The 26,170-nt window shown below is 35.2% G+C and overlaps 1 protein-coding gene across 15 annotated transcripts in view; it reads left to right on the top strand.

Moving 5' to 3' along the window:
* Window positions 1-26,170, top strand: part of Tm1 (tropomyosin 1) — a 117,379-nt gene that overhangs the window by 34,521 nt on the left and 56,688 nt on the right. For 10 of the 15 annotated variants that reach the window (XM_067786598.1, XM_067786659.1, XM_067786620.1 and 7 more), the window contains one exon: window positions 2,251-4,516. The exons of 3 other annotated variants lie outside the window; for them this stretch is intronic. In XM_067786598.1, coding sequence (XP_067642699.1) covers window positions 2,390-4,516 — 2,127 coding nt within the window. In that variant the 5' untranslated portion in view covers window positions 2,251-2,389. Of the gene's footprint in view, window positions 1-2,250; window positions 4,517-12,606; window positions 12,745-13,291; window positions 13,639-26,170 lie in introns of those variants that run through there. 2 more of the 15 variants (XM_067786693.1, XM_067786667.1) reach the window with 2 other exon arrangements.

Raw genomic sequence — 26,170 nt, forward strand, 5'->3', positions numbered from 1 at the left:
GCGATCTTCTCTTTTATTTTACGCTTAATTGCCACAGCGAGCAATATTGCTGCAGCACAATTGTTGTCCGTATTCATCGCTGTCTGAAAGAGAACTAATGTTCGGCCAAAAGTTCGTATGGTGTATCGCCAAAGCTGCGAACAAGATTGCGGAATGTTCGCGGAAATGTTCGTGTCGTGTATTTGGCGCTTTAGGGAAATCAATGTAATCGATTAATGGTGCCATACCATAACGCTAACGCCATGATCATACAATAGGCAACCAATTGGTTTTTTGTTTCTCGCCATATCCATAAATCCATAAATAAAAATATTTGAGTTGGTGAATTTAATAATTTTTGTTGATTTTATTCATTGTTTTGGATACGTTATGACTAAAAGACTTATTTTTTGTGGAATATGTTTGTAATTTTTTGTGCTTTCTTCATTTTTCGCCATGTAAAGCTTCGCCTTGCAGATGTCGTTCGGAGTCGGCGTAAAACATGTTGGATCTACATTGGCCAATTGGAAGAGAAGCCTTAAATATTTTCGGAGGTTATCGTACCTTTATTTTTAAAAGTGCATGTGTAATCGTGGTCGTTGTAAATGTTAGGTTATGACTTCACAAAAGTTTCACATTTTATTATAGATGGTTTAAGTCTGGAACCACTTGTCATAAAAAGTTTCTACGATTAGTCAAGTAGTAACTTTCGCATTGATTCAAAATCGAAAAGCTTATATTCGATTTCAATGTAGAATGAGATGGACTAATTGTCATTATTCGAATACTGATGGTTTCATAAATTCAAATTAGTTTTCGGAAACTAGTCAAACAGTGACAATTGATTATTTTATTGGGCAACAATTGCTGATCGATTATTCTAATAGTCGATAATCAAGAGTTCTACCCCTTCAAAAAACGCGAGTACTCTATAAGTAATGTAAGGAGTACTCCTTTGGGAGTATAGGACTGCTCCCAATCTGATCTGTATTCATACAAAAAATGTGCTCCAATTAACATTGCGATGTCCTAGGAGAGGAGTAGGTGATCCCACTCTCGCTTTGTTTGTGAGTATTCCATAGAGTAGATACGTGGGAGTACATTCCAAAGTACTTTCACTGTAGTACTCCATGGAGCACCCACAGAGGATCATATGCCAAAGCACTAAAGAGGAATTGTGTTGTCGGAAAGAATTATCGGAGTGAATTTAATTTAAAATGAAAGTAAATGAAGAGGGGCAATACAACTTTTATATTTTATACTACGAATATTCTTATGTTATTTAGCAATTGCGTGAATAAAGGAACTAATATTTCTCTATACTATAGTATGTATACATAAAACCAGTGCGCTGTTGCATTTTATCAGAGTTGCCATAGTAAAATTTTATCATCACTTATTTGTATGCAATATTTTACTTTTGGCAACTCTGTTCGATCGTCATCGTGTTGTGATCACGGTCGTTAAAAAACGAGCAATGATCGGCTGATGGTGGTCCGTAAACGCGTTGCAAAGGAGTATTGTTAGAGTACTCCAACATGAAGAAAATGGAACACGTAATCGAACAATTTTTGCAGGTACCTCTTACCACCAAATTATTATAGGGGAAATGAAAACAATCCAAGGCGCCGTCATTTATTTGGCCACTACGGTACACATATGTACGATATATCAGTGAATGTCGCCGAAGACTAGATTCTAGAAATTTCAACTCAACATCAGTATAAACCTTTTATGAGTACCTGGACGCGGGAGTATTACAAACATTGTGTGTTTGCAGAGGAGTTTCTTCCAGATTTCGATAAATTTCCGAAAAAAATTAGAGAGATAATTAATTGTGTTTAGAGTAATTTAAGATATGGTTAAAAGTACAATACCACCGAATAATGCATGCCGATAGTGAGATCGAATGAAAAGCTTTACAAGTACCAAGGATGCATCGTAACGTTAGCCATCATCCAATGATTTTTCTAGCTCTATATTTTTCTAGCTCTAAAATTTTGTAAAATAATAAATGGTATTATCTGGTTTATTGCGCTATATTGTGTAACGGTATTAATATTAAGACAGTGGCTATTCGTTCGGAAAGAACTAATTTTTATTGTCCAGAATGAAGTAAATTTAAGAAAAACTGCAAAAAAATATCAAACAAAAAAAAAACATTGGGATATTTAATTACTGAGTTTTCCGGACGAATAGGGACAGCCTGATATCAAATCGAAACAAAATAAATCTAAAACGAAAGTATCTCATTTTAAAACTAAAAATTAGAACACTAAAGCCACAAATGGAGTAGTGAATCACTGGATTTTTATAAACAGAATATTACTAATATTTGCCTTAAATTTTTGGTGTATACAAAATTAGCCAAAAAAAGAAGAAAAACAACTGAACAGCTTGCACTCTCATTATGATTCAGAGAACATTGTGCGATCAAAACAAAGCAAATATTAATGCATGGCAAATAGTGAATTACAATAAAAAGAAAGCGCAAGCAAAAATTATCAGCAAACCAAAAGGAGGAGGAAGTATTGGTTTGAGCGGTAACACAGACCTAATAAATACACAAAATAAAACTACTAAAGCCTCCAATAAATCAACAAAACAACAACAACAAACTATAACTGTGAATAGTCCAAAAAGCTCAAGGACAAAAACTTCAATAAAAGCAAAGCAATTGATTTTGGCACACTGTGCCAGCAGTGCAGTTAAGAAACTAACGCCGACGCCGCGTACACCCACTACCGGTGACCAAATAAAAACAAAAACAGCGATAGTTGGCAATTTACCAAATCAGTGGCAGCAGCCAAAACCAAAACATACACAACACAATCAACAACAACAAACAGCCAGTGCTTCCGTGCATTTTCGGCGGCGACGAGTTCATCAAGAAATTCGGCAAATTAAACGCGCTTACCGCCATCTGCTGACAAGTGGTGGTTGCGATTGGCAACAGCACCATCAAGTGGCCACTAGCGCACCAAACGCATGTCAAGCGAAGCTAAACGTCAAGTGTCAAACGAAAGTGTCAAATACTAGCTGCACAGCTGTGAAAAGAAAGAAAAATCAGAGAACTCAGCAACAACAGCAGCGAAAATCGCAAAATTCTTGTGTAAAAAATGCCCACAGTGGCGGTGGTGCAGGTAACAATAGCAGTGGCCGTGGCCACAACAGAAAACTTAATCAGCACAAAGGTAAATCACAACAGCAAAAGTGTAGAGAAAGTATAGCAACCAACAAGGCACGAGTAGCTTATGCAGAATCAATTATTTCATCGCGTTGGGATTCCATTGAGGAGCAATTGAATTATTTGGATAAATTACTTTATTACTGCGATGATGATGAGGAGAATTTGTGTTGTGTTTGGAATTGTTGTAATATAAACAAAGTAGTTTACGGCCGCAGCAGCAGCAACGGTGGCAATATAAGTGCCACTGATACAACAGAAATATACAACAGAATCGACGACGACGACGACGACGCTGATTACGAAAGTGATTGGAGTATGCAGACAGACATGTCTGCGCCAGGTAATAAAAACGAAGTAAATATGGATGCACAATCCACTACAAGTGGCGCTGAATCTGCATCCACCACAACAAAATCGCCCATTGCAACTACCTCGCTAAAACGACGTGGTCATCAGCATCATCCACGTTTGGCTGGTGCACGCCGTTCTAACATACCAAATGTACAGGAAATACTCGCCGCCCTTTATCGTGGAGATTCACAAAGTGTACTCACCAATTTGCGACAAGCTGTACACGGACAAGAAGAAGAGGATAACAGCAGTTCAACAGGTTTAGCTGGTAGTATATGTAGTGATTTAGAAACAATTGCCTCATCTACAATAGATGACAGCCCAGCCTTTGCAACTGATGTAGCAGCATGTGATGAAGAAGTAGACTTGCATTTGAGAAAAGCATCAATACTGCACTTGCCACTCACCGATTCGGTAACCACGTCAATGGGTAGCAACAGTCCAACGCCTACAGACGATAGTAGTATGGTTGATGAAGGTGTAGTAAGTGCACAAACACCCACGATAACGACGACGACAGAAACCACAAACACAACCACAGAGAATGTAATGCCACCAAAATCACGTAATAAAACTAAATCGAAAAGTAGCAAAAAGGATGAACAACGTTCAGCAGAAAAGAAAAATAAAAAAATAAAAAAGGATAAAAGCAAACGTGCATCTGCTTGTTTAGACTCAGCATATGTTGGCTACGTTGAGTGTAGTAGTAGTAGCACAGGTGCTGATGTTGGTAATGCCACCAATCTGGCGACATCCATTGATGAAGGTATTGCTATCGATGATGATGATGCACAAGCTGCCGAATGGGCGAAGCTAAGGTGTACAAGTGAGGCTGCCGAAATTGTTGCAGCACGTGAAGCGCGGCGTAATAAGAATCGTTGTGCTGATTATCCTGGTTTGGCATTTGGTCGCTCGATCTTCAGTTCAGATACTATGATGAAGTTCAACATTATACGCAATGAGTTGCATAATATTATGAAAACGCAATTGAAAAGGGTAATTACATACATACTGAAATATGAAAAAGGTAGCCTGCGTCGCAAGGTCAGCGATTGCAAAAGATTATATATTTTTATATTTATATATTTATATTTATATATTTTTATTTTATACTTTTTATGAGCATTATATGGTTTTACGAACTTTGTTCAAGTTTTGTATATACATATGTAGAATACGCCCGGTAAGAAGTACTTTGAAATGAACGACTGGGCCATCTCAGATGATTAAACAATGTGGAAGTCTACATAAGTTATTATCACCGTCCGTCTGCTTGAACGCAAGCTTCTAGCAAATATTTTTGAGCTATCTATCTACATTGTATGCAACTCCATGAGTCATGATCATGCGGCTCTATTTTAGGAGTTTTTTAATTACATTTGTTATTCTGTCAACAAGTGACTATTTGTTAGCATATTCTGCTGAGTAGAAGCTTGCCCTGTTTCAAAATTTGGCTTAAGAACGTTCTAAAACAAAATTTGTTTCAAATATAGCTGGCAGAGAGCTGAAAAATTATAAACCACATACTGAAAGAAAAACTTCTTTTTCAAACCGGCTTTTTCGCTCCCTGTTGAATGCGCATTCGTTCCATCGACTTGAGGATAAAAGCACCCGAATGATCAAGCTTCATATTTGGCGAAAGCCTAACAGATAACACTATAAAATCTTGAAAAATCCAGTGTGTAGTATAGTCTACACTACACCTTTTCCAGTTTAAGTTCAGAAAATTACAATTCAAGTTGAGAATTTCCCATTTGAATTCAGAATTTTACAATTTCAAGTTCAGAAATTTAAAATCAAAGTTCAGAAATTCCAATTTAAATTCAGAAATTTAAAATTCAAATTCAGAAAATTACAATTCAAGTTCAGAAATTCCAATTTAAATTCAGAAATTTCCAATTCAAGTTCAGAAAATTTGTCGGGTATTTTTTTTTTTTTTGTTTTTTATCCAATGTAAATAAATGTATGTAAGATGGTATTTATGTGTTAAGGCAGCATTGGACATCTTAACTCGTTTAAGTCAATTTTGCGAGATAGCGAAGAAAAAACTCTCGCTCATAAGAAACATTTGCAATGCCATCCAGCTATATTCTTAGCGTCACAGCCATTGATCTGCACTGAGTATGACAGCAGTGATGACGAAGATATGACCACTTAAACAGTGAACGGAGCGTCCACACCCCCGGAAGCAACGTATAGGTACTGTCTGCATAGATCTTGGCGCCATATGTCAAAATATCTCAACTTATCCGCCATTATCATCATTCATCATAACTGGCACTTAATCGCGATTTTAGAAGTTTCATAACAAATCGTGCCAGCTTTCCCTGTTTCGCGGTAACTGACGGCGATTGGGAGCACCATGAGAGGTCAAGTCTTCCTCCACCTTCGCAACTCTGTGGAGGTCTCTCCCTTCCACTCCTTCCAAACTGCTGTTTCGACTGAAGTACTTTCTTGGCCGTAGCGTCATCATGCACTTGTTGGAAAGAATTATTCTCCATTTGTTTTCAAGGTTCGGGATGTACACACCTTGAAGAAAACTTGGGGTACACTATACCCAAGCCACTATTTTGGCAACATGGTCAACGAAGCATCAACAGTTCCGCAAGTAACATATAAGTTTAAAATTAATTAATTAAAATAACTTTTGATAATGAACACCCTACTTATAAATTTCTGAATTCGAACTGGAATTGTCTGAACTTGAAATGTAATTTTCTGAACTTGAATTGTAATTTTCTGAACTTGAAATGAAAATTCTGAACTTGAATTGTAATTTTCAGAAATAGAATTGCAATTTTCTGAATTTAAATTGGAATTTCTGAACTTGAATTGTAATTTTCTGAACTTGAATTGGAAAATGTGAACTTGAATTGTAAATTTCGAACTTGAATAGTAAATTTCTGAATTTAAATTTGAAATTCTGAACTTGAATTGTAATTTTCTGAACTTGAATTGTAATTGTCTGGACTTGAATTGTAAATTTCTGAACTTAAACTGGCAAAGGTGTAGAATCGTTAACAAAGGGCTGCAGCCGGAATTACATTCCTTCACAATACACGATCAATTCAGTGTTTAGAAGCGATTGGAATCAGCGTTCAATCAGCAGTTTGTTTGGTGCTATGAGTAACCGTAGAAACTTTATCCACGTTCTCTAGGTGGAGGCAGTTTAGTTTTCTAAAGTGCAAGCAATGCCTTAAAGAAAATCGGGCCATTAAAAGGAGTGTTTGGAAGTGAGAGGACAAATAATTCAATTAGGTTTGATCTAATTCGCATGCTCATGAAATGTATGGGAATTTCGGCATAGCCGAAGGCAAAGAAAGTTTTCTTCAATCTGAAATATTTAACGTATATTTTATTTATTCAATATTGTATAACTAATTCACACATTTTATATGCTCGCGTCAAAAATATGTGCAAATATTATCTATATACAAGCAATCTAAGAAACAGTATGGATAGTATATATAAGAATTTTATTTTTAACGTTCTAACATGCGCCTTTCTCTTCAGATATGAACTTTGTTGCTTCCTTTTCTTAGAGAAAATTTCTTGAGTGCAACGCCTCAATTGGCTTATCTCTTCTATATGGGTGTATCAATAAATTTGCAGTACTTTACTTTTTTTATTGTTTTGTTAATAACAATGGATTTGCTTCTTTCCTCCCGCCAACGCTATGAAAAAGTTTGTGATAACATTATGACAACACCACCTTTGATAAATACAACTGTATAGCGATATTTTATAATAATTTCAATATATTTTTGTATATATGTATACCAACCAACGAGTGGAGCTCGCAAGGTGCTTCATTACGCATTCCCTTGCAATGTGCTCACTATCTTAGAGGAACTCTGAAAAAAATCCCATATGAGCACATCCAACAGGGAAAGCTTTCCTTAAGGACTCCTTAAATGCATGTTTTAGTATTCGTCAAGGAAACTCTTTCAGATATTCTCATCTGTCCATATGTGTATTTATATCGCGAGTAACATTTAGATCTAATTTTTGTAAGCATTCAGAAATCAAACTAAATGTTTGTATGCAAGTTTTTCTTTTCCTTACAAATTTCTTTACTTTTTCTGCTTTTAGATAATGGCCTAGTTGTGTTAGTCACACTTTGTCTTTACTTAGGCTAAGAATTTCTTTCGCCGTACATGAAGTGTATTATGTGCATTGAAATTTGTATAAACAAACATACATACATATACATATGTGTATCAGTGTAGATAGCAAGACTATGATGACCTTATTGGCAGTCGTAGTTATTTGGGGACTGAGCTCATTCTTTGTTTATAAGTAAATTGTTCAGCAAAAAAAGTCGACAAAAATTTATTAAAATCTTTTTAATTCTTTCATCAGAACCATGCCCTTGTGTAGTACACGGGCGGCTCTAGGATCCGAGCGAGAATACTATTACTTGCGAGATTTTTTTTTTTTGATATTTTGTAAACCATTTCGAGATTTTTTATTGTTGTCGGGATCCCAAAAAAATGCGGTTCTAAACAATTAACCATATCTTAAACTAGATCGGTTTCAAAAGGATCGGGTTCTAAGAATGTAAAATGTTCCAAAAAAAGTATTTGGTATCCGAAAAATCAGATCTAAAAACCGGTTTGAAAAAAATGAAGAGTTACAAAATACGGTTCTAAAAAAGTACCTGGAACTAAACCAGCAACCGGTTTCAAAACAGCAACCAATTGCCAACTAATTCGTACTAAAAATTCATCGGACCCCGCTTGAAACCAAATTCAGTTCCACAGATTGTCTGTTTACTCAACCACCAAAAAGTATCTGATTCTAAAGAGATAAGGGTAAAAGTATAGTTGAGGGGTCGACTGGTAATACGCTACCAAAAATACCAAGAGGGGTGTCAAACGACGCGTCTTGACATCAGTATTAATAATCCGAAGGCCGAAAATGAAAATTTTAATTCGTTCAAAAGATATTAACGAAAAACCGAAAAATTACCCGCGGGTCCCTCCGCAACAGGGGTTGGTATCCATGGTATTTTTGCGCAGAACATCTTTCTGTCCAACACCGGTTTCGAGACCGAAACTATATCCGCGCAAAACACTTATGTTCACAATTTTTTTGTGGGTACAACAACATTACAACAACCACATGAAAATCGCCAACTTCAACTGCAAATATCTCGAGACAGAGATACAATTTTTCTTTTCCGCCTTCGGATTATTGTTCTCGAGGTAAATACGCGTCTTTTAACACACCTCTCGATATTTTTAGTAGGGTATTAGCAGTCGACCCCTCAACTAGACTTTTACCGAAACGTCTTCATGTTATATGAGCCTATATGGAGAATATTTCCCCAACCATTTCAGCATTGGTTCCCGTGATCAATTTACTTCACCATCATTTTTGAATGTTATCGGGATCGTTTCCTTTGCGAGACTTTGTTTTTGATATTTTCTAAACCATTTGAAGATTTTTTATTGTTGTCGGGATCCTAAAAAATATGCGGTTCTAAACAAATAACCATATCTTAAACTATATCGGTTCCAAAAGGATCGGGTTCTAAGAATGTACCGTTTCCAAAAAAAGTATTTGTTTCCCAAAAAAAAAAAAAAAACAGATCTAAAAACAGGTTTCAAAAAAGTGACGAGTTTCAAAAAACGGTTCCAAAAAAAGTACCTGGAACTAAACCAGCAACCGGTTTCAAAACAGCAACCAATTGCCAATTAATTGTTACTAAAAATTCCTCGGTTCCCGCTTGAAACTAAATTCAGTTCCACCGATTGTCTGTTAACTCAACCACCAAAAAGTATATGATTCTAAAGAGATAAGTTCCAAAAACGTTGGCGGTTCTAAAAAGGACAGATTAAAAAAAAAAAAGTAGTCAGTTCTAAAAAGGGATCTGTTCCAAAACAATATTCGAATCTAAAAAAGTAACCGATTCGAAAGAAAAATCGGTTCAACCGTCTGTCCATTAACTTTGCTTCCAAAAAGTAATATGCATAGGCCTAAAACGATATCGGTTCCAAAAAAGTATTCGGTTCTCAAAGAGTAACCGCTTCCAGAGAGAAACCGGAGCCAAAAAAGTAACGGATTCCAGAAAGCAGACCGGTACAATTTACACAACCTGTATAAAGCAGAGCTGCCATTTTCAATAAATTTCAATAGAAGTCATTTTCAATAAATTTCAATAGCAGTAAAAATGTAGTACACTCTGCCCTGCTGTAATTTAAATAAAATATGTAACTTCTCCCTTATCAAGCTACACTTTTAGTAGTAGTAGTAGTAGAGTTTATTTATTTAGCAATTTAGCTACTTTTTAAATTATAAATTATAGATTAAATGTAGTAATTCATTTAATTCTGAGTCATTGAAAAAAGCTTAAGACTAAAACACTACGAATCATGTATTTCGTACAAAATTTCGCATACGTTCTTAACCTCCTTCTGTCATTACCGATTTGTTTCCACAACATAATTGTTAATGTTTAAAATTGTTGTATGCACCTTTTATGGTTACAAATTGATTGAGTCAACTAAGTTGTGTTGTTTGACATTCAATACCCCTGACCCCAACCACTGGCTCCTCTTAACTGGGTTCCCATTTCAACAAGCAATTCTTGCTATTTTTTGACCAAAAACGATTTGTTGTAGTGAACGTTTTTGGGAAAATGTCAACAAAAAATACTAGTTGTTATCGTGCTTTCATAATTGTTGTTAAGTATATTTAGCTACTTGAGAAATCGAACTCTCACGTTTCTCGTGCCCTCTTCGCAAACGATATAATAAGTATTTGTGGAATCAACGACCTTAGGACGACTGGCGTCAGTCATTGTAGTGACAATTCAAAAAAACATCGTTAGTTACGTTTTAATCCGAATTTGGCAAATGTGGGAAGGTCTAAAAATTGGCAAAAAAAATTACTTTTAATTTCTTTTCACTGTCAATGAACGATGACTATTATTTATTATGCACAATGCGTGCTCGTCGCATTCGTCACTAAAATGGAAACCTTATTCACAATATATTGGCTTATACAGAAACATTTTTTTTTTCTTTTTACTTCTACTGAATTCAAACCCATAATAAAGCGTTACTGGACTGCACTTTTAACAAATCATATAAGTAATTTTTCATAATTTATTACTAACGACATTGAACTCTTGACTTTGCTACCTTGTCGTAAGAGGACGTTGTGTGTATCTTATGATTTTATTACCTTTTATCTTTTGAGTTCCTAGAAGATATTTTTAAACCAGTAAAAAAAATTTGAAGTTCTGTATCACTATTCTCCAAACTGTTTTCTGTTCAAAATAAGACTTTCAAATCGATTCATTTTGTTTGGTTTATTTTCTGAATGTGTGGATAGCTAATGTAATTTTTAACGATTTTGCGTGAGCTCTTTTAAAATTTGGAAGTATATATAGTTCATTCCACCGTTGTGATATGTGGGCAGTGTGGTTCGATACCATACCGTTGTTTCCAAATTCATATTTATGTACAAATAACATCACATGTCAATGCTTACGATAGGTTTTTCAAAACTGTGGATTGGCATACCCCCAAAAATCCCATTTTTTCGTTGTTTTTTTAATTCATTGAATCTGGTTACCTTATTTTTTAGGTACGAGAGAGAGAGAGAGTGAGTGAGAGAAAGCCGGTGAATCAGATACTGTGTTGCCAGAAGAAGAAAACCATAGGTTCTTTTACAAGTCCGTTTTATGATCAGTGACAAACTATTTCCAAAAATTAGAATAATTTTATGATGTGTTAAGCGCCAATTAATGGTGACATAACCATTTACCATAACCAGATAAAACAGCTGATCGAACCTACCTTATGGAAATCAATGTAATCGATTAATGGTGCCATACCACAATCACAGACAGAAGATTGTGCATTCATGAGTTCAAAATTGCTTCGTTCTGCGCATCTACGTCACACTTGACTGCTTCAGCGAATGAAAATTGCCCATAAAAAGCAGCTGAACTAATGTTTACATGCGCAATGCACCACCTTCTATATTTCCATCATGGTGCCATACCATAACGCTAACGCCATAACCATACCATAGCCAACCTAATGGTTTTTGGTTTCTCGCCATATCCATAACCTTAAAATTTGAGTTTGTCAATTTAATAACTTTTTGTAGATTTTATTCATTGTTTTTGGATACGTTATGACTAAGAGACTTATTGTTTGAGGAATATGTTTGCATTTTTTTTGCATATTCTTCATTTTTATGAAATTTTACGATTTTTAGGTTAAGGCACCATTAATCGATCACATTGACGATCGTTATGGATATGATTACGACTATGGCGTTAGGGTTAAGGAAGTTTAATTAGCCCTTTAATTCTAAACCATAGGTGGGCTGCCCAGAGTAATTTTTCAGAAGCACGACCGAATACATGAAGGTGTTCTGCCCAAAAATTCTATGAAACCCACCCTCGGTTTCGAAGTGGCCCGGCATAATTTTTCGTCATTATATTTTGATAGACGCAACATTTTTTTATTCCGCTTTCGAATTCGAAGTCAAACGCGTTTTTGACACCTCTTCCGGTAGTTTTTGACGCTTATTAACAGTTTGCCGGTGTTCTAGACATTAATCAAATAAAGTGCCAGTAAGGGCTTATTGGAGATGGTAAAACATTAAATTGTAACATGTTGAATACAAATTAAGAAATTAAAAAAGCAACATCTGGCAATATCGAACACAATCCGTCTTTAATAATGCTTAAGTGCGATTTCGCTATGCTATATATTGAACAAATCACATTTTAATTTATTAAAATTTAAGTTTTATATAATAGATTTTTGAAATGAAATAAAACTAACATTTAATTATTAGTTAAAAAATATTTAGAAATACTCAAGTATATTTTACCGGCTTCCAGAACACTTCAGCAGTGAACATAGTATTTATCTCGTTTGCGCAACAGCATTCCGAAACCAATTTCGATAACCAATTAAAGCAGTAGTTGGCCTTGTTCAATGCCGTTTTGAGTCATTCATAAAATTAAGGCGAGGCTTGTGAGAGTAGTATATTTGGTTGTTCGCTCTCATTCGGTACGGCAACGTTCATTTTCCAGTGACAGCAACAACATGCATATTTGTCAACGTAATCTTCTTCTGGCCAGTCGCCGCTTCCAAAGAATTCGAATTTTTTCAACGATTTCATTTTGCGATACGAATTCACTGTGCGCTGAGCTCATACATTTTTCCGCTGCGGCATTAGAAAATCTAGACGTGGTATTTTATATAGTAGCAGATATATTTCAATAATATATTTGTGCAATTAGATCGGTTATTAATTTGGTGCTTAGATAAAAGAAACAAAGTGCAATTAGCGCAATATCAAATTTATTAAATTAAGAGCTGCTTTTTGGAAGGGAAAAGTGAAAGAAGCAAAGTGGTAGAAAAAAAGATAGAAAAAGGAGACAGGCATAGCTGCAGAAAACCGGTGGTGCCAAATTGTTCGTGTTTTAGCGTGTTTCGTTTCGTTGTGTTCCGCATTCATCAGCATATCTTCTATTTCTTTTCTCCACCTTTTGTGTCGTAATTTTGTTGTTTTTGTTGGAACTGTCATCACAATCGTGTTCATTTTGTTGAGAGCTAAAAATAAGGAAGAGATAAATTAATTTTTTTTAACTTAACGTGTTTTGTGCTGCAAAAAGAAATACGAAAATTATTTAATAATCAAAAAGTGTACAGCACTTGTAGTGTTGTTGCAATTTCCTCTTAGATAAAGAAGAAACTGCACAAGAGTGACACAAAAATTCGTTTATCTCTATTTTAGTTTCAAGCAATACGACGTGTGTTTGTGTGCGTATCGTGGTGTCAGTAAAAAAAAAACCACAACCGAATAACGATTGTGCAAAAATTTAGTGTAATTAACAAAAAAGAGAAAAAAGTATCAGAAATTAAAAAATTGCAAGCCGCAGTGTTTGTAAAGCAACCTCAACCCCACCTCTTCATCATATATATAAAAGCCTGTTAAATATGACGACCAACATTCCACAAGGCACTCTCTTGGATGTGCTAAAGAAGAAAATGCGCCAGACCAAAGAAGAAATGGAAAAGTATAAAGATGAATGTGAAGAATATCACAAGCGTTTGCAACTTGAGGTGGTTCGGCGTGAAGAAGTAAGTTTTTCTTTTATTTCATTCAACCTTTGGTCTTAGGTCGAGGTTGGTTGGTTCTTGTACAGGTGCTGTTTGTTGTAGCTGTCACCGCGAATTTGGATTTCTATATTATAATAAATTTATGTATTTTATATCGGTTTCTCTTTGAGGTTTGACAAACAAAGGATTTTTTGGATAATATCCTTAAATTGTCCTGCCATTATTTATTTTTTCATGCAATCTTCAGTGGAATTTTGCAATGACAACTACGTGTGTATGACAAGGACAACGCATTTTATAATGCAGCTCTTTGTTTTATAAAAAATTGCTGAATTTATCAATATATTGTCAAAATATTTAGCTTTTTACTATTTTAAGGGGTTTGTTCAGTGAGGAGTTTTTGGCCAGAAGGGTATATATTGCAGGCTGTAGATGGCAAACTCGGCACCAGCTCTTAACCTCCCAAACATTTAACAAACAAGAAGATGTGTCCAAAATATCTTGTTCCAAGATCGCGAATCAAAAAGGATGTTATTTATTATCGATTTAACGATAATGCTGTACGACAGCATGCCACTCCTAATACACGTCCAAAAATATCAAGAGGGGTATCAAAAGACTCGTTTTGGATCCAGGATCGTATAGAATTATCGGTAAAAGTCTAGAGAGGAGACGCGTATTGACCTCAACAAAAATAATACGAAGGCAGAAAAGAAAAATTTTATCGCTGTCTGGAGATATTCGCAGTTGAAGTTGGCGATTTGCATGTGGTTGTTGTAATGTTGTGCCCACAAAAAAAATTGTGAACATAAAAGTTTTGCGCGGATATAGTTTTGGTCCCCACATCGGTGTTGGACCCACCCAGGGTAATTTTTTTAAGCGCGACCGAAGGCCGCCAACGCAGAAAGGTGTTCTGCGCAAAAATACTATGCATACCACCCCCGGTTTCGGAGCGACCCCTGGTAATTTTTCGGTTTCTCGCAAATATCCTTTGAACGAGTTAATTAATTTATTTTCCACCTTCGGATTATTAATACTGATGTTAAGACGCTTCGTTTGACATCTCTCTCGATATTTTTGGTAATGTATTGGCAGTCGACCCCTCAACTAGACTTGCCGAATTACCAATTTAACAATATTTTCTAACTACACATAATTGTAAATATAGAGCCGACAGCCCTGGCAGCTAGTGCTAACTAATTAAGTTAATTAATTGATTTAATAATGTTAATAATGCTCGGTTTTTCAGTACGAGTTTAAACTACAGTTAAAGTTGAGTAGAGTTTAACCTTGCCACTTTCGATAACATAAAACTGGCCGGTCTGTGAGGACATCACATAGACTCAATATATAGTCGGGAATTATTAATATGACCACATTAAACCTTCTAGTCCAACGTCATATTGTGATTATTGTTGTTGCTGTTGTTGCATGTGGACAGTCTTTTACTAAATAGGAATACGTGATCCCCCAATACCTGTACCTGCTACTACTCCGACAGGCACGATTTTTCTTGAATATTCTAAGATCCTTAACCCGATGGGCCAACGCACCCGGAGTAAGAATCCATTCCAAGATAGGCGAAGGTAGTGTACGATGGCTAACTAGCATGTTGTTGTTGTTGTAGCGATACCAATCCCACCCATCTCGGAAACGATTTGTTATGACCACATGCGACCTTCTTGGCCATCTTGCCCTCCCACCGCCTATATCCATGAGATGTTCGGGGTCGCCAGAGCCTCGGCTGTTAATGAAACAGGATTCGCCACGTATAGGTGAGGTGGATAATTGGGTTTGGAGAAGCTGTATTGCGCTGGCAACCTGAAAGGGTTGCGCTACACAACCCCTTTAATCTGGTATTTTTGTCGCCTCTTACGACAGGCATATCTACCACGGGTGTATTCTGACCCCCTAACCCGCTGGGGGAGGTTAACTAGCACTATCCCGACTGCCATATTTTCTGCTTTTATCTTTCATTAACTTACAATTCGCTATAAAGGTCATGCTCAAATTTATTTATACAACCTATGGATAGTAACGAGGTTTAGTCTTCATAGCTAAAAAAAAAGCTACCTTCACCCATTTTTAATTCTTCAGCATGTTCAAGGCGATTTGTTGTTTTAAATTAAATATAACCATCCACTGTGAAATACTGAAGAGCATATGGAAATTGAATTGATCGTAAAAAGAAAAAAATAACCACAATAAAAAAAAAGTAATAATTCGGCAGTTTTAATTTAAATTCGGTAGATACATACATAGGTAACAGGTTGGGAACATACCTACCTATTGTTGATATTCCATTGGCGCTTATTGAGTTTTTTTTTTATTCAGTAGAATTTACTGATTTTCACAAACATTTTCTATCCTCTTTTTCAAATTCTCATTTGAATATTTGAAATTTTTCCGCAAATTTGTTATCTTACATCGAAGTTTTGTAGCTACACGTGCATTTAGGTTCGTTTTTGTTTTTCTTTGCATTCCAGTTTAAAACTACGTGAAATGAATTAAAAATAACTCATTTTTTACGGACATTTATAATATCGTGCATAATATCTACTTGGTTTTATACATGTACACATCATAGTTATCTACATACGAGAAAAATTTTCTGTGGCTGAGCGGCGCACCGTGGGGAGTTTTGAGAAATAATTGTACGAAAATTTAGTTTTCCAGCAGTAGATTGCACTAGAGCTGTAAACTTTCGAACTTTCGTGGATGTCGATTTTAGTCGCCTCTTATGACAAGCATGCCTTACAGTTAGTTAGTTAGTTATTTTATTTATTACAGTCTTTAGACTTAGATTAAATCTATGAGATCACATTTATACATTATACAGTCTTTGGATTATGCATAATTAATTTTGAGTTATAAAATGTATTTCTTTTTTACCTAATCGGTACTCCTTTACAATATTCGTATAATACCCTCTTGAACTCTTACATATTTTCACAATCTTTTAAGTCCCTAGGAAGTTCATTGTATTCTCTTAATACCTCTAACTGCTTACGCTACTGGGGGTTTTCATTTTAGCTAGCGATACTACTAAACGGAGATACACATTTCATTTAATAGAAAAAACGATGAAAATTAAAACATTTTTTATTATAATGTTTCCAGAGGAATGATGTAGCGATGAACACACTCCCCGAAGGTTTTGGGGAGTGTTATGTTGTTTTTGTTGTAGCGATAAGGTTGCTCCCCGAGGGCTTTGGGGAGTGTTATCGATGTGATGGTCCTTTGTCGGATACAGATCCGGTACGCTCCGGTAACAGCACCATTAAGGTGCTAGCCCGAACATCTCGGGAACGATTTACATATATGGCCACATTAAACCTTCAGGCCATCCCTACCTCCCCACCCCAAGTTCAATGAGCAGCTTGGATACGCCAGAGCCTCGAAGGTGGGGTTGACAATTGGGTTTGGATAAGCTGTATATTGCTCTGGCAACCTGAAAAGGTTGCGCTACACAACCACTTGAATCTGGTAATTTAGTTACTACAGGCATACCTACCGCGGGTATATTCTAACCCCCTAACGCGCTGCGGTGCGGTTATCTTTTGCAGGATTTGTTTTTCGATTTGGTCTTGCCAGGATTTGGTCATGCCTGAATGCTAAGGTGACAATAAAAAAAATAAATACAAGTTCACGACTTACAAACAAAACTTAGCGTAGAGTATTATGCTCTATTCCTTGGTGTTTCAATTGATTTTAACACGAACATTTCTTTTAAAAGTCCCACTGTGCGTTGTAAATAGAACAGATGGGGTAGAGAAAAACACTAAAGTGATAGAGTAAACTCTTAATTATTCAACAGAATACACTTATGTAGGGAATTGACCTCCCATATTTGTTAGATTCAATAGGCCGGCTCTCAGTTGTGCTAATTCGTGCTTGAATGTGAGCGTCATTCACACATTGTGCTACCTTTTCCGTTTTTTTCTTTTTGTTCTTTTGAATACTTTTGTTTGCGGAATAAGTTCCCCAATTTGTGTACGCGCTAGCTTTATGATGGAAAAATATTTTGCTTTTATATTTGGGCTATCCATTGCGATATTTCTGTAATTGGCTATTGTTTACTGTTACATATTTCAGTGTAGGTGCTCTGTGGTTGGTTGTAATTGCTCAAACTGATGTCATGAAAATTTTTATTGATTGATGTTTCTATGTGCTTTTTTCTCGTCTTGTTTTTATCACTTTAGATTTAGTTCGTATAATGAAATTGGCATTAACCTTTTGTATAATACAATAATAATATAAAAATGTTTGTTTGTTTGTTTAATGGTGTGTTTAATTCAAACCTGTTAAAGAATGATTACTAATGGTAATGATTAGCCGTTCCATTGATTATTTTCATTAAACGCTATTTAATGATTTATTTAATAATTTGGGAAAAATTTAAACAACGTGACATCAGAACGGACAAGGCGACAGCTGTTTCGATTATACCTTGTAAATCTCTTCAAAGCCTTTTCTCCCGGGAGTGGGAGTCGAACTCGCACTCCTACGATAGTTGAAATGGTTATAAACGCATTCAGCCACGTCATGCCTTAGTTGTTGTAAAGTTTTTCCCAATTGCCTTCTTTTTGCATATTTTAATCTTTTACACATTGCATACTATTTAATGATACTTGCCATTATTTTATATTTTTAATGATTACTTTTCAATTGACTAAAACAATAATCAAAAAAAAAAAACCAAGATTTTTTACGGTTATTGAAAAAAATCGAAAACAAAAAATCAAAAGTAATCATAAATCAAAAAAAAAAAAAAAAAAAAATTAAAAAATAATCAAAAGTAATCATAAATCAAAAAAAAAAAAAAAAAAATAAAAAATAATCAAATGTAATTGAAATTTTTGATTTTTTTTAAATTTTTTTTTGATTATTTTTGATTATTTTTCCGCTTTGTTGAAAGAAAAGTTCTCATTTGTTGCATGCACGGGATAATTTCTACATACAAGTACATTTAGGATGCAATAGTAAATCGTAAGCGCTTATCGAGGGCGAATGGTTGTTGTTGTTGTAGCGATAAGGTTTCTCCCGAAGGCTTTGGGGCGTGTTATTAATGTGATGGTCCTTTGCCGGATACAGATCCGGTACGCTACGGTACCACAGCACCATTAAGGTGCTAGCCAGACCATCTCGGGAACGATTTATGTGGCCACATTAAACCTTCAGGCCATTGCCTCCCTCCCCACCTCCAAGTTCCATGAGGAGCTTGGGGTCGCCAGAGCCTCGTCTGTTAGTGAAACAGGTATCGCCGCGGATAGGTGAGGTAGAAAATTTGGTTGGAGAAGCTACATATTGCTCTGGCAACCCCTTGAAAGGGTTGCGCTATACAACCCCTTGAATTTATTTGGTATTTCAATCGCCTCTTACTACAGGCATAGCTACCGCAGGTATATTCTAACACTCAAACCCGCTGGGGGGGATCGTATCATCTCCACCTACATAGTTTACACAATGAAATTATGAATCACAATATCACATTACAAATTAAGTACTGCATTTCCCGATCAAACAAACAAAGAAAAAAAGTTGGCTTATTGCCAAACAAAGAAGTTTTACTATTTTTTATACGAGATTTGCAACACAAAAAAAAAAAACGCATAATATAAGTAGCAAATTTGAATGGCTTCTATGACATTTGTTATTATCGAGTGTTTTGATTGCGTGACATTACCTATACTTTTGATGTATGCGTACATTCACCATTTCTTTTTTTCAAAATACAGTTAATCTTTCAAGGCAGTTATGCTTTTTGTATGTATGTCTGAATGCGCTTAGTTTCTTTGCTCTTATATAGAGAGTAAAATATATGGGAAAACGGAATCTGTTATATTTTACGCCACGTTGTTGCCATGTTATATTTGTTGCTCTTTGTAGAAATTTATCAATCACATGTGGCTGATATAGATAGATAGATAGATAGATTATTGTGGGTATGCACTGCGTCTTATAGGTTGTTGTTGTAGCGAAGGCGATAGCGTCCTGTAGGTCTATTGTACCTTCATCACAGCACTTCATTCAAGCCAAGCACCATTACGAAATCAAGGATGGTGTACGGCTTTAAAGAGTGTATGTGCTTACTCTCTAGCTTTAGCGATCCGTCTCGCGACGGGATCACATTCGAGAAAGATGTGTTCTACCTTCGCATCCTCGCTATTGCAGAACCGACAGGTTATTTACCATATGCCTAGTTTGCGCATGTGGCTATTTAGTCTGCAGTGATCTGTGAGTATGCCTGCCAAAGTTTTAAGGCTGCTTTTTGGGAGGTTAAACATGGCTTTATGTCGTTTTGCGTTATATCTTTCTATCCCTGGAACTCCACACCAATGCCGTACTCTGTGGCATGCCTCCTCCTGCCCTGAATTCTTACCTTATTGTGTAAGACCCTATCGCCACGATGGGATCGGGCGTCATAGGTCTTTCGGCCGCAGCCTTCCTGGTCAGCCCGTCCGTTTGTGGCCCAGTGCCAAACTGATGGTGTTAGCAGCCTCTAAACGACTCAAACTCTCCACACACGCACTCAAGGATTGCTGATCTAATTTCAACTGACGGTATTGCCTTGGTCGCGGCTTGACTTTAGCTGAGTATAACGATTATCTCATTTGTATAGCCTCATTTCAGGTTGATTTCCGCTGGATAATGTCCGAATGGTATGGACATGTTATTTATGCGACAATAGAACCCCACTCCGATGCCCTCTGGTGTCTTCTAACCATTGGTCTACCAAATGTGAGTGTGCTTTCGGTGAAGCGCTTCTAGTTTGAAAGTGTCCCACCTAACTTTGTTTCCCAGCTCTATAGTAAAACGCTTTTCACACCTAATATGTTGACTGGTGTCATCTCTGGTAAGCTGAATGAGCGGGATTTGTTCTTTCATTATCTCTATATTCCGGGACTGTATCAATTTGCCTCTGCCAGCTCCCTGCTTAGCAATGTTTACCAGCGCGCGTCAATCACTATGTGTAGCGGAGTTAGCTCGAGCAGCACCTCCATTGCTGCCGTTAGGCATGTGCGCATGGCTCCCGCAAATACAGACACACGCCAGGCGTTATAGATCTAGGTATTGGCAACCACTGGTCTAGCTAAACATTTGCGTTTCGAGTGCTTCCGAGAGATGCTCAAATTATGCAAATGTTATATCACTTTGTTGAAAATGCTTTTAACTTAAGTCAAACATTTTTTTATGTTAATATGCTTTTATTACTATTTTATATCTCCCGCCTTTTGCGCCTCTTTATTTGGTTGTGTTAGGTTATTGCTTATGGTTGGGTTTGTTGGAATTTTGTTGTATACAGTATTGTTTAAAACAAAAGCAGTAAAAAAAAAACAAATTAACTTCGTATTTTGTTGTTATGTTTAAGTTGTATTTATACCACTCTCAACTTCTCCTTTGTGCTTAATAGTAAAAGATATGTAAATTTGCCACTTCCATTTAGATTAGGTAGATTGAACGTGGTCTTTTCTTCAAGATAAAAACAACGTCCTTATTTTCGTTTTATTAGATCTATTAGCAGTCGTAGTAGACGTTATCTTCGCCGAACTTTTACTTGAAAATTGAGATACATCTGTTCCGCCTTTGCATTAGCCCAGCGCCCAAAACAGTGGCTGCTTTTTGTAACAATGCTTAGTCCCGCTCAATAGTTTTGATCACAGCTCTTTATCAAAAATCCAAGGAAACTTGCACTTTCAACAGAGTTCTACTACAGAGAAGTTGCTGTGGTGGTGTTGATTCCATATTAAAGTTAGGTGGATGGTTTGTCACAATTGAGAAATCTGCTGGATTATAAGCTGTAAGAAAATTAATTTGCAATGTGGTCTATGTTGGGTCAAGAAATCAGTAAGTAAAAGCGCTCAGAATGGTTTTTTTTCTTTGTTCCACTTCCCGGATAAAAGGTATATACATACATAGCTACCAAATAAATCAATAAAACAAATTTTTTCAAAAAGGTTCGACCTGGCTCACTTCTAAGAATTGATTGATAACAAGTAAAAGTGTCTAAGTTCGGGTGTAACCGAACATTATATACTCAGCGTGAGCTTCAATTGTGCATTTCATTTCAGTTAAATTACTTTTCTATATAAGACGTGGCAGAGCCCGTTTAAAAAAAAATATCTTCCCATTTCCTCTTACAATAAAACTTGAAAAGTGAAATATTATTTGAAAACTATTTTTTGCTAAGTTATAGCTTATTATTTTCGTCTACGACCCTTTTAAAAATCTTTTATATCTGCCGAATTTTGTTACGATTTTTGATTTATGAGTAATAATATTTGTAAAATTGATTTTATCACAAATGGGCGTATCACGCCCATTTAAGAAAAATTTCCAAATTTTTGTCAAGAGTCTCAGTATCAGTCCACATGTCGAATTTCATCATTATAGGTGTATTATTTACTAAATTATCTGGTTTTCCGATTTCGCTCATTTTCAATACCAATCTATTCTGGGTCCAGATAAGCTAGTGTACCAAATTTGGTGAAGATATCTCAATATTTACTCAAGTTATAGTGCTAACGGACGGACATGGCTCAATCAAATTTTTTTCAATACTGATGATTTTGATATATGGAAGTCTGTACCTATCTCGATTCCTTTATACCTGTACAACCAACCGTTATCCAATCATAATACTCTGTGTGCAAAGCATAAATATGCCTATAACCTGCATAGGGCAAAAATATTAGAGCGTATTTTTTCATCAACAAGTTTTTATAGGTTTTTTTGTCGACAAATTTTTTTACACGTCTTTTTTCGTCAAAAATATTTTAATACAACTTTTGTGGATGAAATATTTTTTTGCCGCTTATTTTATTTTGTGCGTCTCTTGTTGTCTGTAGGATATCTGCTTTTGTTTCGAAATTTTGTGAGTCAGCTTGCTTAAGGGTTTACTAAGTGGGTCCCTTCGAAAATAAGCTATATTCTAAGGCTAAGGCTGAAGCCCTTCAACTAAAACTTCACCTTACTTTCCCCAAACTCTTTGCACCAAGACCGTACATAAACCGTGAAAGGAACTTGTCTATCAAATTCAAATGATAATTCGTTTTCAAGGGTTCGAGTTCTGTATTTCGCATGAAGTACGTATTAGTAGAAAACTTAACAAAAAACTTTCAATAAACTTTCAAATGGCAATATTATTTTATTCATTGCTGCCTGAAATCTGCTTTCCCTACATTTAAAAAGCGAGCCCCACTGCCTCTTTTCACTTTCTATGCCATTCTGTTCTACTTTATTTGTTCTTGTTCTTCACCATACCTTATTCCATTAAGCTGCCTCCCAATCCCAATCTCACTCCCACCCCCAGTGCGTTGATCGCTCTCTATTCCATTCCCTTGTAATTTATCTTCAAATTTTCTCCTTTTTTTCTCCATATCTTCCATTTATACCTCCCACACTCTCTACCTATCCCACCTCGATTCCGTCGTTTATGGAATATCTATACCAAATATTGAATACCTGTTTCAAAGAAATTTCTGTATAGATTAATATACAGTGTACATATTGTAACGAATTTCGGGAAATTCCGCTTATTCCAAACCTTCTGCTAACGTTCGAATCGCTAAACTGTTGAATAAATAACTCCAATATTCAATAATGCAAAATGGTCTTTATGAGACTACTTTGAAAGTACACTTATACTTCACAACCAATAGCGTGATTAAATCAAAACTGATTACTGACTACTCAGCTTGCGCTGCTTTTATACTCCATTGCTTCATTCGCATATTTCTACAGTCTAGACGTTTCGCTTTCTAGAACTGCTTCTCCTGCTTGTTAATTGAGCTTCATTTATGTATACCTATTTGTAGTTTATAATGTTTCTCCATATGCGTGTGTATGGCTGAGTAACACTTCGGCTGATGACTACATCTGTGTGTGAATTATCTCTTCGTTGCCTTGTATGTATGTGGGTAAATGATGATTGATTTGATGTACACAAGAGTGACAGGCTTGCTTTATTGTTGTTGTGCCTTTATTTAATAACCGATTAGTGATGTGAGTATCACTTAGTGATGCTAATATTCGTCACAATATGTACATCAGATAGCAATAGATTGAGCCTAATAGGCTCGAATTTTTGGCAAGATGAAGTTTATATTGCCTGGGCGTGGCCTCGCCCAAATTTTCCAAACTTTTTTTTTTTAATTTTACCAGTTAAAGTCGAATACTCATTTCATAAAAAGCGAAAATACTATAATTTACACAAATAAGCTACAATTTTCTAAGAGTGACGGGTCGGTCTACGAAATGACTGGCCTATGCAAGTGAATGAGTTCAGTTTCCAATTTCAGAGAAACTCTAAACATTTTTGTAAAAATTGGCGCTAGTATGTTTTAATGATAATCTAACATCCAATTTGTACATTAACTAGGCTTGTCTTATATCTAACAACGAAAATATAGAAGCTCAATTTAGCTTGTGACGGGTTGGACCAGTTTCATTGGAATGGAATAAATTTCGCATTGAAAATCTTCATTCATCACAACAAATGGATACAACTCCTTAAAAGATAATCATGAAATTACAGTTTTTTTTTATCTGTGGTGACTTTTGTGGCGGAATGACCCTGCTACTATTTTTCTAAACGCCAATGTATGACGCATATGTTTCACTGCTGTGATTAACGATGGCGTAATTTTACCTTCGTTCAAATTCATATCACAATTTGTACATGAAGTATGTTGCTGTGTTATATTTTCTTATGTTTTTTTTTTTTTTTTGGTAGTTTTTGTATTTATCGCTTTAGTGCCCATCCATGCATATATTCTAAAATTTTCTGGATTTTCCCTTTATTTTTTTTTTTTTTTTTTTTTTATTGGCAAATATTTTATTTCTATGCAAGTAATTTTCAATTTGTTAGTGGTTAGTTAGCCAGCTAACTTAACTTGGATTTTCTTGCTCAACTTGTTGTGGCATTTTTGGTGGTGGAAAAGCCACAGCTAACTCTGCTACTGGTCAATGGAGCACGACCTTTTTTGTAAGATTTGTGTGCATTTTTTGGTTTGATCGTGCACTAAAACAGTTTTATTTATTTCTGGTTTTGTCATGCAAAGCTTTTTATTTTGTTACTTCACTCTTTACTTATAAAAAATGTTTACAAAATGTTGGCATAATGGAAAGTGTATCACTTGAATGAACATAACTGTGTTTTTACCTTCAAAGTTTAAATATTAAAATTTCAAATATGTAATTACTGTACTTCCTTTTTTGTTTAACGGTTTGCCGTGTGTTTTTATTGCGTATTGTAATGTTGCTAAGGGCATTACAACCGATTTTTTAACATTTCCAATAGTTCACTGTAGGTAGGAAATACGTCATGTTTAGCTGCGTCTCGTGCCCAATGATGTCATTCAACTTTAATTGGTTTAAAATTTGTTTGTATTTTTTGTTGTTGTTATTTTCACTACGAGTAACAATGCGAAGATAAAGGCGCTTAATGTAGAAAATTGATACACAATTAGCTTTTAAAGGTCGTTTGACGAAATTTGAAATTTAATACAGCGGTGGCTAAATATTTGAGAATATTTTAGGTGCAGAAGAGTGATTAAACAATAGGCCGTATTTCCATATGAAATGTCTATGAAAATACGAGGTTTTTTTTTAATCACTTCTCCTAATTTGTCTTTTTGGTTTGTTGTTAGGAAAAATGTGTTTTAAATTGGTATTACTATTTCTTAAAAAACCAAGAAAGAAAGAGAACTAAAAATATAATTAAAGAAAAAAATGTAATTAAATAACTAAAAGAAACTTACTAAGGCAGTAGAGTAGTGAAAATTAGCATTGCTGTTGAAAACTGTAATCAAAAACAATTAAAAAACTTAATTAGACACAGTAAAATAAAATATAATGATCAAAATTTTTATGTTAAAAAATTATATATAAAAGAAAAAAAGGTATAAATAAAAAAATAAATAAATAAATCTAAGGCGCGATAACCTCCGAAGAGATCTAAGGCCGAGCTTCTCTTAGAAAGAATTTTAAATAAAAAAAAATTATAAAAATGAAATATTAATAAGATTAAACCAAATGTAATTAACATAAATATATACAAAAAAAAAAAAAAAAAGTTGAAAAAAATGAAAAAGATAAACGAACACAAACCAACAGCTAAAATATGCATAAATAAAAATAATGTTTAAGAAAGAAAAACGTAAAAATAAAAGGAAAAAACCAAGTTTTATGATCGTTTTATCTAAATACTAAAAATGAAATAAAAAAATGGAAAACAAAATCAAATAAAAATAAAATTAGAATAGGAAATATAGCTAAAATAAAAATTTTATACAAAAATAAAAAAAAAAATTGTAAAGGTAGAAAAATTAAAAAAAAAATTATATGATTGAATAAAAAAATGCAAAAGATTTTCAACAAAATTCAAAAAATTATCAGAAGTAGAAACAATAGTTTAATAAATTAGGAATTCACTTTGTCAAATTAGCCTTACTTACTTACTTAATTGGCGCTTAAATAAATGTAAGGCGCGATAACCTCCGAAGAGATCTAAGGCCGAGCTTCTCTTCCAATTTGCGTCGTGCTCCTCTTG

This window comes from Eurosta solidaginis, chromosome 1, assembly GCF_040869045.1.
Source record: "Eurosta solidaginis isolate ZX-2024a chromosome 1, ASM4086904v1, whole genome shotgun sequence".
In the NCBI taxonomy this organism is placed as follows: Eukaryota; Metazoa; Arthropoda; class Insecta; order Diptera; family Tephritidae; genus Eurosta; species Eurosta solidaginis.